We start from the raw sequence: 12,763 nt of genomic DNA, 5'->3' as shown, positions 1-12,763 counted from the left end.
ATTCATTCATTCATACATTTATACATTCATACATTTATACATTCATACATTTATACATTTATACATTCATACATTCATACATTCATACATTCATACATTCATACATTCATACATTCATTCATTCATACATTCATACATTCATACATTTATACATTCATACATTTATACATTCATACATTTATACATTTATACATTCATACATTCATACATTCATACATACATTTATACATTCATACATTCATTCATTCATACATTCATACATTTATACATTCATACATTTATACATTCATACATTTATACATTTATACATTTATACATTCATACATTCGTACATTCGTACATTCGTTCATTCATTCATTCATTCATTCATTCATTCATTCATTCATTCATTCATTCATTCATTCATTCATTCATACATTCATTCAGCCATTCATTCATTCATTCATTCACGGATGTTATCGTTTATAAAAAGCACATCTGTTTTCAATACAAGATAAAAGGTGCAGTGATGTGTACCGGGATGTTGACTGTGTAGGAGTGTATACGACGTCAATAGGTTCCGTTTCAAATACAATATCAAAATAAACAAAATTACATGAGTTGAAATACAATTTTACGTCAGCAAAAATCGCCATGGTTAGGTAAGGAAATTGCAGTCGAGATTATAAAAACGGACGTCGTATACCTTGACTGCAAAAGGCAATTTTTTGTATCATGGAAGTTAGTCAATGCAGCGATTTGATTGGATTGTACGTTACCGAATGCAACCAATCAGAGTCCTCGAAACAACGTCTGTAAAAAATAAACCTTAATGTTTACAGTCTTTATGCCAAGGGCTCTGATTGGCTGTATTCCCTAGCGTACAATCCAATCAAATCACTGCATTACATGACACAAGAAAGAGAGTAATTGCGGTCAAGATACGAAAGTACGAAATTCGTAATAGAATAACATTGCGAAGATACTTTAACACAGAATTATATACTTTTTTTTTAATATTCGAACATCATTCTTGTTTTTTTTTTTGCAAAATGTCAATACAGCGAGTTTTTAAGATATTTCAAGAAAATCGACACATGCTGCAACCCACAACGTGCACTGGACCTAGTGAATGAAAAAAATTAAAATTTCGTAAACAAAAACACTTACTTTCATAAGACATGGTTCAATTCTTGCCACTTCGGACCCAAATCTTTAGATACAGGCGTATAGTATATGAGCTAAAAATGACTGTTATCCATTAACTGTAATGGTATTTCAATAGTTGAATTATCATGATATATATATCCAAAACAACATAGTGATTGCATCATGCTAGACAGTCGTATTTTATAAAGCGACATCAAAATGACAAAGCTAAACTTAAAGTAACGCGTTATTCCTTTTTTTAAAAAAATTATATTAATTCCTCGTGTTATAGTCTTGAACATTCCAGACAGACGGGATTTAATTCACGTGAAGTGACTTGGCTTAAAAGATTTGTTAAGTGACAAATTTAAAATTCCCCGTAATCCTTTTTAAAACAGTATTTGTTTAGGGAGAGTGAAGTATTGTATAATTGGTTTGACATAACATGACATAGTTAAAACGCAAGTGCATGCTGACAAAGCCAAACTTAAAATTACCCGTAACTCTTTTTAAAACACTATTTGTTTAGGAAAAGTGAAGTATTTCATAATTGGTTTGACATAATATGACATAGTAGAACTGTAATTGAATGATGACAAAGCTAAACTTTGAATTACCCGTAACCCGTTTGAAAACATTGATTGTCATTCCTCTTGTTTTATTGTCTTGAACCTTCTAGACAACCATAATTCATGGAGCAACAGGACATGACTACCCGTAATACTTTTGCATATTTGAATCATTATTGATAGGCATTAGAGGCTAATATCTTTAATTTCCTTCATTGCACACTTTTGACACCGCTACTCCAATATGAATGAACAAAAACGTTTAAGATTGCAAACTCATTTATCAAGATATTCATTTTTGAAGTCTTAAGCAGACTAAAAACGGTCAGATATCGCAAAGAGAATCGGATTATAGTTAGAGCATTCGGACTATAACACAGGTGTGTATAGAGTATATCAATCAGATTGCTAGTTATTCATTGATATTGTAACTGTAATGTTATTGAAATAATAAGGAACATATTGCATAGGTTAATAAGTCAAACTGATCAATACTGATTTCATCATTAAATTAGTCGTCTTCTCAAATCAAAGCATTCGGCAATCCTCGGTAGTTTCCGTAAAGCTGTTTAACTTTCACGGCAGACAGTATCGTATGGAATCAAAGAGTTCGTCTTCCTGAAGCCTGTCCCGAAGTTTGTACGTGCCTTCCCAGTCACTGTGCCCAAGTTACGCCATGGCAATGAGTCATTGATCAAAAATATATTGAGTATACAGTATACAAGGGCCCCAATAACAAAATGCCGCCAAACAGTCCACACTCATAGTAAAGCTGCTGAGAGTTGCCGGATGCCGAATCAGCTGGTGTCAACATTTAAATGGGCACGTTCACCATCCGTTCAGTCAATATTAGCTTTAAAAAGGAAATGAATGGAGTTTTACGTCTGTACCTAACTGGGCTAATGAATACAGACATCATGCAGTGCGCAATGAGAGAAATTTTTGAAATAGCCTTCTGAATTTTCACTTGTTGAGAGATCGTTAACGTGCGCAGTCTGTAGCACCCCGGGTCCCTATAATATTATCTTAGTTAAGTTAAGCAAATCAGAAAAAGTGTTCACAGCTTACCGTTGAAATTTAAGCATTGTTATAAATACGTATCCATAATTATTCACGTTTGAAAGTAACATTGACGACTCGCCTTTTTTAGTCTCTTTGCCATACAGAAGTGCATTGAAGAAAGCAATAGAAAGTGAAATTTCTAGTTAGAGGTTTATTTGTAATTTCGAGTACTTCCCAAGAATCCTTAAAAAAATATTAAGGCCCATCACTAAAAACTGCCTATTGTTGAGCTTTAAGACGATGTTCAGAAATTTTAAATTTACCTGCAAGATATATTTTAAGCCAGAGAGAAAAAAATTCCTGTCGTCACCCAAAGCAATTTGACAATGTGATAATAACGACTACATGAGCTGCTGTTAGGACATAGAATTTATGCATATAAGATTCGCGTCTGGATGATCTAATTTTCATTGGGAGCTTTAGCGGCGCGTTAATCGTGAAAAATTAAAAAAAATTGATATGGATGGAGTTTTACGTCCTACGCTTCTGCACCTAATTGGGCTAATTATGACGGATCAATCATGAAGGTAAACATTAAAAATGGCAAAAAATTGTCGACATTAATTTTAAATGGGTCAAGCTATTACGAGCTTCGTCACAAAGCTAACTGTTACAGTCAATGTATAAGACGAAGTTCGTAATAATTTTAGATTGTGACTTATCTAGTTGAGCCACAGAAAAAGGCAGTATTACTTTGGAGTTACTCGAAACGTCTCTATTTCACTCAATGGCAGAAAGTTTTAAATGACATTCGAAACGGTCCGTTAAGCATTATATGCGTGTTATTCAAACTATTGGGTATATTTAACGATGCATGCAGCACGATACGCATCTATTTTGTTCATAGTACACAATTTAAAGGGGAACAGTCGGCATTTTTGAGGATTGATTTGGGTCTTGATTGTGTTTTAATAGTCTTAAGAAGTACTAAAACGCACAAAAATCGCATAATCCCTTCAAATATACCTCAAACTTGAAATTTCACTGTCTATTCCTATATATGTGTTTTCTATATATGGCATAGTCTCACTAAAATTCGAGTTGAATTTTCAACTTTCAAACGTGAATAATTTTGGATACACATGGATTTGAAGACTCAAATTTCGACGATGAGCTGTAAACACTATTACTGATTATGTTAGCTTAAAAAAAATACTGTTTCTGAAACTAGGGTATGATTGGTTGAACGGATAGTGAAGGTGTTCCTTTAAGTGTGAAGAATTGAGAGAAATATTACGCAGAAGGTCTTAATAGTTGTTTTGTAACTTTTTTTTATTCATTCAATTGTGTTAACCCTGAAGAAAAATATTTTGCGTTTAAAAGATAACTGTGTCGAAAAAAAAAATTCATGCATCAGGAATTTCATTGAAAATTAAGAATTGTGTTATATGTTATTAGTCTTCCGTGATCTGACGAAATTTGAAGATCAAAAACAAATTTTAAGTTCAACGCCATGCAGGGTTCAAGCACAGCGGCATTATCTTGCTCTTTTGTGATTTCCAACTGTCAAGGGATTTTTAACGTGCACAGCGAGTCGCACATGGGGTCTCCCATCCACACGACCATCACTGCATCAGGGAAAACGGGTTAAAAAATCCGGAGGTATCTCAACCCATGCGGGGATTGAACCCCGGACCTTCGGGTTAGCGAGCAAGCGTCTATCTCATTGAGCCACCACGACTCCCTGTTTATTATCCAAGAGGAAGTAGCCTATATGTTTAAATATTTAAGTGACCTTTAAATCGAGAGCATGAAAAAATTCATCAGATCACGGACGACTAAGAACTCATAACACAATACTGAACATCTAGTTTTAAATTTAATAAAATCATGATGCCTGAATGATCACACACCACCTTTGAAATTTGAAACTTCATCATGAGGGTCCACCTTTGAAAGTTAAAGGGGCTGTTTGCAAAATTTGATTTTCATTATTAAAAACGCGGCAAATTATACCTGAAAATATTTCTAAAATATGCTATTTATATCTATGTGTCATATGAATAACTTATGTACTTAATTTTGGTTTATTGAAAACGAAGTGCACTAATTGTTAATTACGCCTATAGTTTCGGCTTTTTAAGTATAATACCCCTTTAAAATGACGACTCGTCTTTTCTTGAGACAGACTGAGTAATATATAAAAATAGAAAGTGAAATTTCCAGTTTGAAGTATTTTTGAAGGAATTATGTGATTTTCGTACATTTCTAGTAGGCTACTTCTGAAGACTATGTTCATATATTCAAGACTAAAATCAACCCCCAAAATGTCACATCTATCCCTTTAAATGCGAGTCGATATTGTTTCTTTTGAAACAAGCAACCTCTGCCCCCTCCCCCTTATGGCTCCGCCACTGTGAAAACTACATGCTTTGTCGCCATTAGATGATAATTGGACTATTCTAGTGATGGATCTTGCTCCTGTTCGGAGAGTTGTCTACTTTGCTCGCTCATTCACCAAATCGGTTATATTATAAAGTACCGGTACCTCCATTCTTTAAACTAGCTCTCCTGATGAGGATTTTATATCAGAAACACGCGGTAATAGTAGTGGCGGGTATCACGCGCGAACCAGACCATGCCTACTTTTTTCGATACACCTGATGGTACTGCTCTTTGGAGGAATGCACTACTTTCGATTAACGGAATCGTCTTGCTTGTGCGAATTTTTATTCTTATATTACAAAGCACCTCCATTCTTAACACTAGCTGTCCTGATGAAGAATATATATACGAAACATGTTTCGACGGCATGAGATAATTACTATCTATAGTTTAATAATGGTAATATATTTGTATAGTCAATAAATCAATTGTAGTCCGACTTTCAATTTAGGAGTTGCGTCCCTTCATTTTACTCTTTTATTGAACGCCCTGACTTCAGCACGTGGTGTCCCCTTGTAACTTCCTTTTCACTATTACTCTTCTAAGAGGTACAACATGCCTTTACTAAATTCTAAATATCCCCATTTGTGATTCATAGAAATTCATAAAAGTTTGTGAAATCCCTAACAAGATATTTTTGAGACTTTGCGTTCTCTCATTTTGTCTCAAACACCCCTCAAAAGACGAATATTTCATGAAAAGTTCTGCCTGAATTGCACCCATGCTGGATTCCAAGATGGCAGCCCCCACATCATAACAATATAACCATGAATACAATCTCTCGCTCATTTTCTGTATTGTGTAATTTGTGACTGCGGGTTGCTACAATTGTCATGCGTGATCAGACGAAATTCTTCTTTGAATCATGTTCAGTAGAACTTTATCTGATGATCAAGTCAAAATCCATGACCATTGACACTGATCTGAAGCATTTATTTTTGACATTAAATGCCTTTGAATTCCTTACACAAAGCAGCAAAACTTTTATTGAGCAGAGCATTTGATTGGAAGAATACGATACCATAACAGAACATTATATGCATACCAATTTCGTCAGATCATGGATGAGGAATAAAGTCAGCCAATACGTACAATGCGAAACATCATACCTGTCGTTGGCTATCGTCCATATTAATGCCTTTTGCTTTCTATAAATCTTAAGGTTTCGCTTGTGGACTACATCAATTTATCTGATGATTATGATAACCATATTTTATTTCCAATTCATGGTTCATTGTCGGATAAAACAATCGCATAATTGGTTTATCTACCATCTCACAATGTCAAGGTATAACCAAGTTCGTACTTATACCTTGACTGTAATAGCCACTATTCTTTATTTTGTTTTTATTCTTGTAGACAAAATGGCCACGGAAGTAGTTGAAGAAATGGTCCCAGTGCCTGCTACAACTGCAGATGAACCTGAAATTAAGTTATTTGGAAAATGGACATCCGATGATGTTCAAGTTAGTGACATCAGTTTAACTGTAAGTGTTCTTTAATAATTTAATTCTGAAAAGGGACACAGATGGCTGGAATTTAGCTGTCTGCAATTATACAATTTCAACCTTGTGGTTTTATAGGGAAGATATTTAGACACTTGCATAAGAGAATACTGAAATGGAAAATTTTTTAAAAAATCTTGTCATTCCAATTGCTGCTGTGTGCTTCAGGTTTTCCAGTTGAACCTTCGTCAGTTGTAAATAGAAAAAAATAATAGCTTTAGCATCTGACAAGGCTGAATTTTCCCCATTGCCAACTGCATGGCGCTGCCACCCTTCTTAGCCCAAACCCGTGCAAAAAAGAAGCTTGTACAGCCCCAGGCTTACTTTTCGAAACACCTGATGGTACTTCTGTTTGGAGGAGTCCACTACTATACAACTTTTACTTCCGATTTTGCAATTCTTTGGACGAGATTTTTGATTTGAAGAAATTGTCTTGCTTGTGCAGATTTTTATTACAGCCCAAACAGGTGTAGAAAATTAAAACACCATTTCAATTCATTTCAGGATTACATTGCCGTAAAAGAGAAATTTGCCAAGTACATGCCTCATTCAGCTGGTAGATGGCAACTTCGACGATTCCGTAAAGCTCAGTGCCCCATTGTAGAAAGAACAGTCTGTTCCCTCATGATGCACGGCCGAAACAACGGAAAGAAATTGATGGCTGTCAGAATTTTAAAACACACTTTAGAAATCATCCACTTACTGACTGGAGAGGTAAAGAAATTCAAATTTTGGGTTAAAATTTATGTGTGATTTTATCCCTGTCTGTGATATAAGTTCAAGTGGAAATTTCCCTCCTTGCACACTGCATGCAGTAGTCTGTCTTCATCAGCCCAATGAGGAGCAGAAAAGTAGGATGTAAAACTCCATTACGAAAATTTTATACTATTACATTTGAACTAGGAAAATTAATTTAAGTTTTCAGTAATTTTTTGAGGGCTTAAAAATCATATTTTTTCACACCACCTTTAAAGCTGTCATGGTCAGTTTATGAATATTGAGATTCGTCAAATGAGATCAGTAAATTTATCTCAAAATGTGTGAGGATTAATATTATTCCTTGACCTGCTAATGGTGAAATTAAACCTGTCCATATATAATGCCTCTTGCTTTCTGTAAGTCTTGAGGTTTCGCTTGTGGACTAAATTAATCTATTTGGTGCTTCTAAACTTGCCATGTGATATTTATTGAGCATGGTTTAGGCACCTTTTAGAACATTTCTATGATGAAAATATTACTGATTTATATATTTTTGCTTCATTTATTTCTGTGGGTTACTTCACTCATTCTTTTATAAGTGAAATAATACTTGACAACGTAGTCTGTTGACAAACCCAGTTGCAGAGTGACCTACGTTTCAAAAGACTGAGCATCATGTGACCTGCCTTGCAAGCTACTGCCATGGTACTTCACGGTAGAGCTTGGATGAAAATTTTGTGGTTAAAATTGCTAGTTAAAACTATATATTTCTTTTAATTTGCAGAATCCTCTCCAAGTGTTAGTCAATGCTATAATCAACAGTGGACCCCGAGAAGATTCCACACGTATTGGACGTGCTGGTACAGTCAGACGACAGGCTGTAGACGTGTCACCATTAAGACGTGTTGATCAGGCTATATGGTTACTATGTACCGGAGCCAGAGAGGCTTCATTCAGAAATATCAAGTCTATTGCTGAATGTCTAGCTGATGAGTTGATCAATGCTGCCAAGGTAAGGAGTTGTGGTCTGAATCCCACTTTTACTTGGGATCAATTTACATAATAGTGGTCTGGCTTCCGTTTCCTTGATCTCCCATACAAAAAAAAACAATTTTTTTGGAAGATTTCTCTAAAGATCTTGTCATCAATTTTTTACATCATACATGCTGTAGCTTTGTAAAAGCATATTCTGCTGTCTCAAAGGGGATTGGCATCCAAAACTCCTGCTTCCTTACAAAGTTAATGTCTATATCAAGGCTGAGCATGTTCATGTCTCTCAGTTATAGTGGAATGTTTCGGTCCTGGCAAAATTTGCTCCATTGCTCACTGCATTACTTGCCTCATTCATATTCTTGTCAGTAAAGTCATTGAAGATAATAAGTTACTGCAACATGCCATTTATAAATGCTGTTTTAAGTTTCTAATGAACAAATTCTGTTTTACAGGGTTCATCCAATTCATATGCCATTAAAAAGAAGGATGAATTAGAGAGAGTGGCTAAATCTAACCGATAAACATGGAAAAAAATTCAGAATAAAATACTATTCACACTTGTGACTTTTTCTTTAGTTTGTGGATCATTGATGCAGTTCATTGTCCACTTTGTCCAATGAATTTATAATAGCTTTACCCATGTGTCTAGGTACACTGGCTTAATGTCCACGGTGTCAGTTAATTGTCCATGATACAAAAGCTCATTTTCCATGATGCCCAAGAACTCATAGCTTACTGTCCATAGTGCACAAAGAATATCCATGGAGCTGCCTATCCGTTGCGCTGCTGACTGTCTATTGCACTCATGAAGCTCCCTATCAATTGTGCCTCAAGGACTCAAAGTTAACTTCATGGTACCCAAGAAGCTCCCTATAGATTCCGCTCGTGATGCCGATTATTAATGGACCTTCCTTTCTTTTGTGCCCAAGAACTTGCAGCTGGCTGTCTATGGTGCTTAAGTAGCTCCCTATCCATTGTGCCCAAGGACTAGCAGCTGATTATCCATCGCTCCCAAGATGCTCCCTATTCATGAAGCTGAATATTCATGCCCCAAAGTAAGCCCTATCCGTTGTGCTCAAGGACTAGCAGCTGATTATCCATCACTCCCAAGATGCTGAGTATCCATGAAGCTGAATATCCATGCCCCAAAGAGAGTTCTATCCATTGTGCTCAAGGACTAGCAGATGGTTATCCATGGCTGAATAGCCATGTCGCCCAAAGGGTTCCCTATCAAATTGTGCCCCAATATTCTGTGTCAGGTTCCACAAAGGGTTTTGTTAAGTAGATTAGGAAAGTCAGGTGATCAAATTTATAAAACCAGTAACCAAAAGCTTGAGAGACATATATTATAATTTAATCAATATAAAACATGTACATAAAAACAACATAATCCTAATTCTTAATATACACAATTCATTCATTGATATCTATTATTATCCATTACAAATTATGACAAAAATCACCTTCACAACATCCAGCGATTACAACCTATAGCTTATCCCTTGACTACAATAGCCACCTTTCTTGTATCACAAAATTTTGTAAATGCAGTGATTTGATTGGATTGTATGCTAGAAAATACAGCCAATCAGAGGCCTCGACTTGAGGCATAATATTTACAGTCTTTCTGTATTGACTGGCGTATAATCCAATCCAATTACTGCATTCTGTGATACTAGGAAAGTGGCTGTTGTAGTCAAGGTATAAGCAGAAGCTCATAATAGCTTGACATTGTAAAGATGGACAAAGATGGACCTAAAATGTTCAAGGATGATTTGAAGGTGGAGAATTTATTTGCCCATTTGAGCTGGGGCACCAAAGAATCCTGAGCCTTGTTTATTGGCAGATCTTGAAGGAGCTAAACCCAGTAACTTCTGGATATTCTGAAAATAAATGAAAAATGGAGTTTAACACCCAATCTTTTCACATCATAAAGACATAACTATCTGATTAAAATGAGTTTTACATTGATATATTTTCCTTTTAGGAAGCCAATCTGATTATAATGCAGATTCACATTTTCTCTAAGGGTTTGTACACTCAGCACACAAATGATTTTTCCAAAAATAAAGCAAATATTTGGACCAACTGCTAAAGAAAAATGGCCAAACAAGCTAGTATATGAAAAAAACTTTAAATGGGTTTCCCAAATTACAGGCATTTTTTGCACTAAGAAGACCATTTGTTTAGAGAGTGATGGATATCTAATATAACGAACTAGCCAGTCAAAGACGAAGCCCCTACATGGCTAATTATTGCATAGTTCACAGTAATGGGGTGGCAGGAATCTACATACATACTGCCTTCAGACCTGTGAATAAATCACTTGGGGTAGGTTTTTCTACTTACTTGTCTAACAGACATTGTACATAAAATATAAAGGAATATAAAACTGCAATCTGTATAATCTTCACCGCCTAGATTTCGATGAGATATATTTTGTAATAAAGAAATTGGAGTAAAAGGTAACTTGGCCACAACACGTCCATCAAATCTGGAAAAATAATTTAATTCTGTTTAAAAAAAAAGCCTTCATTAAGAATACATGATAATTCATTAGAAACATCAATTAATCAAATAGTTTGCTTAACTGAACACTAAAATAGAAAGAAACCCATCTTTAAGTGGTTTATACAGCCATTTCAATAGTGCAATACTTACATGGAATTAAACATACTAAGAAGAGCTGTAAAAGCAAAACCAATAGCAAACATTGATTTCATTTTAACCTGAAAACGAAAAAAAAGCATTATGGAGAATGGAGAAGCTTTCATTTAATATCATTTAAGTCGTGTAAAGATTTTCAAGTAATGGTACTTAAAGATGGGTTACCTCATTTTTTAGTGTCAAATTAAGCAACCTTTTTGATGAATTGGTGTTTCTAATGAATTATCATGTATTCTTAATCATATCATTTTGTTCTTATTGCATATAATTAAAGAGTACTAATCATAAATGTCCATGTATGTACAGTCTGGATAAACAAAAAAAGACTTTTTGACCTTTCTTGATTGGGCTACTCAATGGAATTCTGCTGGTAATTCTCTTCTAATTTAGCTAATTATCGACATCTGAGACAAACTGATATTTTTCCAAGTCATTAGAACACCTCTACTTTCTATTCATATAAGTATTAGCATTTTCATTTTTATAAATAAAAATAAGGGAACCCATCTTTAAAGAGATCTGGTATTATCATGTAAGTATTTGGCTGGTAGAACGCTGCATATATTGAAATAGTTAATACTATTTGGTATACTTACAAAAGATAAATCTCTGTTGTTAGTTTTTAATTTTTCTTCTTGTCTTTCTGAAAAATAGAACAGATAGAATGATTACTGAGATTAAAAAAAAAAACCCAAAAAATACAACAATAAAAGTAAATTAAAAATCGATTGATTGACCAATTAAGTGGCTGAACTAATATACTTACCATATTTTTTCTTATTAGCAACATCTGCACCAGTTTCTTTTTGTTTCTCTACTATAAAATAAATGAAATAAATTGAACATAGTTCTCTCAATTCAAAAGTTAAAATAATTTGAGTTATTTCATAATCAGTTGTTTTAATTATGATCAGCAAAAATGGTCCCAAAATTTTGTTACTCAAATTTGAACTTACATTTTTTACTCTGTTTTTCAACTTCAGCCTTCAATTTCTTATATTTTTCTGTTCTGTAAACTAAAACCCATGTCAGACCTAGAAAATAAAAATAGAAAAGTTTCAATTTTCCTTATTTCAGGCTATGTTATGGAATAAGATTTGTTTCAAAAGAAACCAACTAGGCCTAGACTCTATTTTGATTAATTGAAGATAGTTGGCAATTCCAAGACACATATCTAATTTCAGATACCGGCGTCTGAATCTACAATTTACAGTCGCCTGTTTGGATCATTTGGGAAATATTCGGATAATTCAAAATCACCTTCTCCAAGCAAAGCTGTGCAAATAGAAATTGCAACAATTAGGACGCAATCGCCAAACATTTTCTTCTTTTTTGCCACGAATAAAAAAGTTTTGATGCTTCACTAATTTCACCGGAAATGAGCAAAAGTTACTTCCCCTTGGCTCACTAAGGCCGCTTACGAAACAAGCAAATAATTTCTTAAACCAAATTTGGGTTTGACATTCAAAATTAGTAACATATCTCATTTTATTAGAGAAAGGGGCTAAATAACGAAACAATCATTTCGAATTTCAATCTATATTGTAAATCCTTGTTTCTATTTTATTTTAAATGTTGTAAGCGGCAAGCATTTCTTGGGACTGTTTCTTTCAGAAATTTCAGATCAGTTATTTGTCTTGATTGTCAAGTCTCACTGTCTTGTAGGAAAGTAATTAAAGTCTGAATATTCGAGACTGATCGTTAAAGATTACATAAGAAAAGAAACAGGTCATAAAATGTCAACAAACAAGACAG

At 34.4% G+C, this 12,763-nt stretch overlaps 2 protein-coding genes across 2 annotated transcripts; one reads left to right on the top strand and one right to left on the bottom strand.

Moving 5' to 3' along the window:
- Nucleotides 1-6,532: 6,532 nt before the first annotated feature.
- LOTGIDRAFT_109561 (hypothetical protein) lies at nt 6,533-8,862 on the top strand (the record flags this gene model as incomplete). Its single annotated transcript, XM_009046036.1, has 4 exons — nt 6,533-6,631; nt 7,154-7,363; nt 8,133-8,360; nt 8,794-8,862. The coding sequence occupies 4 exons, from the start codon at nt 6,533-6,535 to the stop codon at nt 8,860-8,862; spliced, it is 606 nt and encodes a 201-aa protein (XP_009044284.1).
- An 813-nt stretch (nt 8,863-9,675) lies between these two features.
- LOTGIDRAFT_211578 (hypothetical protein) lies at nt 9,676-12,381 on the bottom strand. Its single transcript, XM_009046035.1, has 7 exons — nt 12,269-12,381; nt 11,965-12,042; nt 11,775-11,825; nt 11,605-11,651; nt 11,003-11,070; nt 10,691-10,835; nt 9,676-10,224 (listed from the first exon to the last, which is right to left on the bottom strand). Exons 1-7 carry the CDS (start codon nt 12,327-12,329, stop codon nt 10,132-10,134), a joined length of 543 nt encoding a protein of 180 aa, XP_009044283.1. The 5' UTR covers nt 12,330-12,381; the 3' UTR covers nt 9,676-10,131.
- Nucleotides 12,382-12,763: the final 382 nt, after the last annotated feature.

The sequence above is a fragment of the Lottia gigantea genome (assembly GCF_000327385.1).
Source record: "Lottia gigantea unplaced genomic scaffold LOTGIsca_10, whole genome shotgun sequence".
In the NCBI taxonomy this organism is placed as follows: Eukaryota; Metazoa; Mollusca; class Gastropoda; family Lottiidae; genus Lottia; species Lottia gigantea.
Note: the sequence above shows the minus strand (reverse complement) of the source record. Positions and strands in the feature narration are given on the sequence as shown.

Coding starts and splice junctions, on each gene's coding strand:
- LOTGIDRAFT_211578 (XM_009046035.1), bottom strand. CDS start 12,329: ATGTTTGGCGATTGCGTCCTAATTGTTGCAATTTCTATTTGCACAGCT. Junction 11,652..11,774: donor TGCTAATAAGAAAAAATATG/GTAAGTATATTA, acceptor TCTATTTTTCAG/AAAGACAAGAAGAAAAATTA. Junction 11,071..11,604: donor ACAACAGAGATTTATCTTTT/GTAAGTATACCA, acceptor TTTCGTTTTCAG/GTTAAAATGAAATCAATGTT.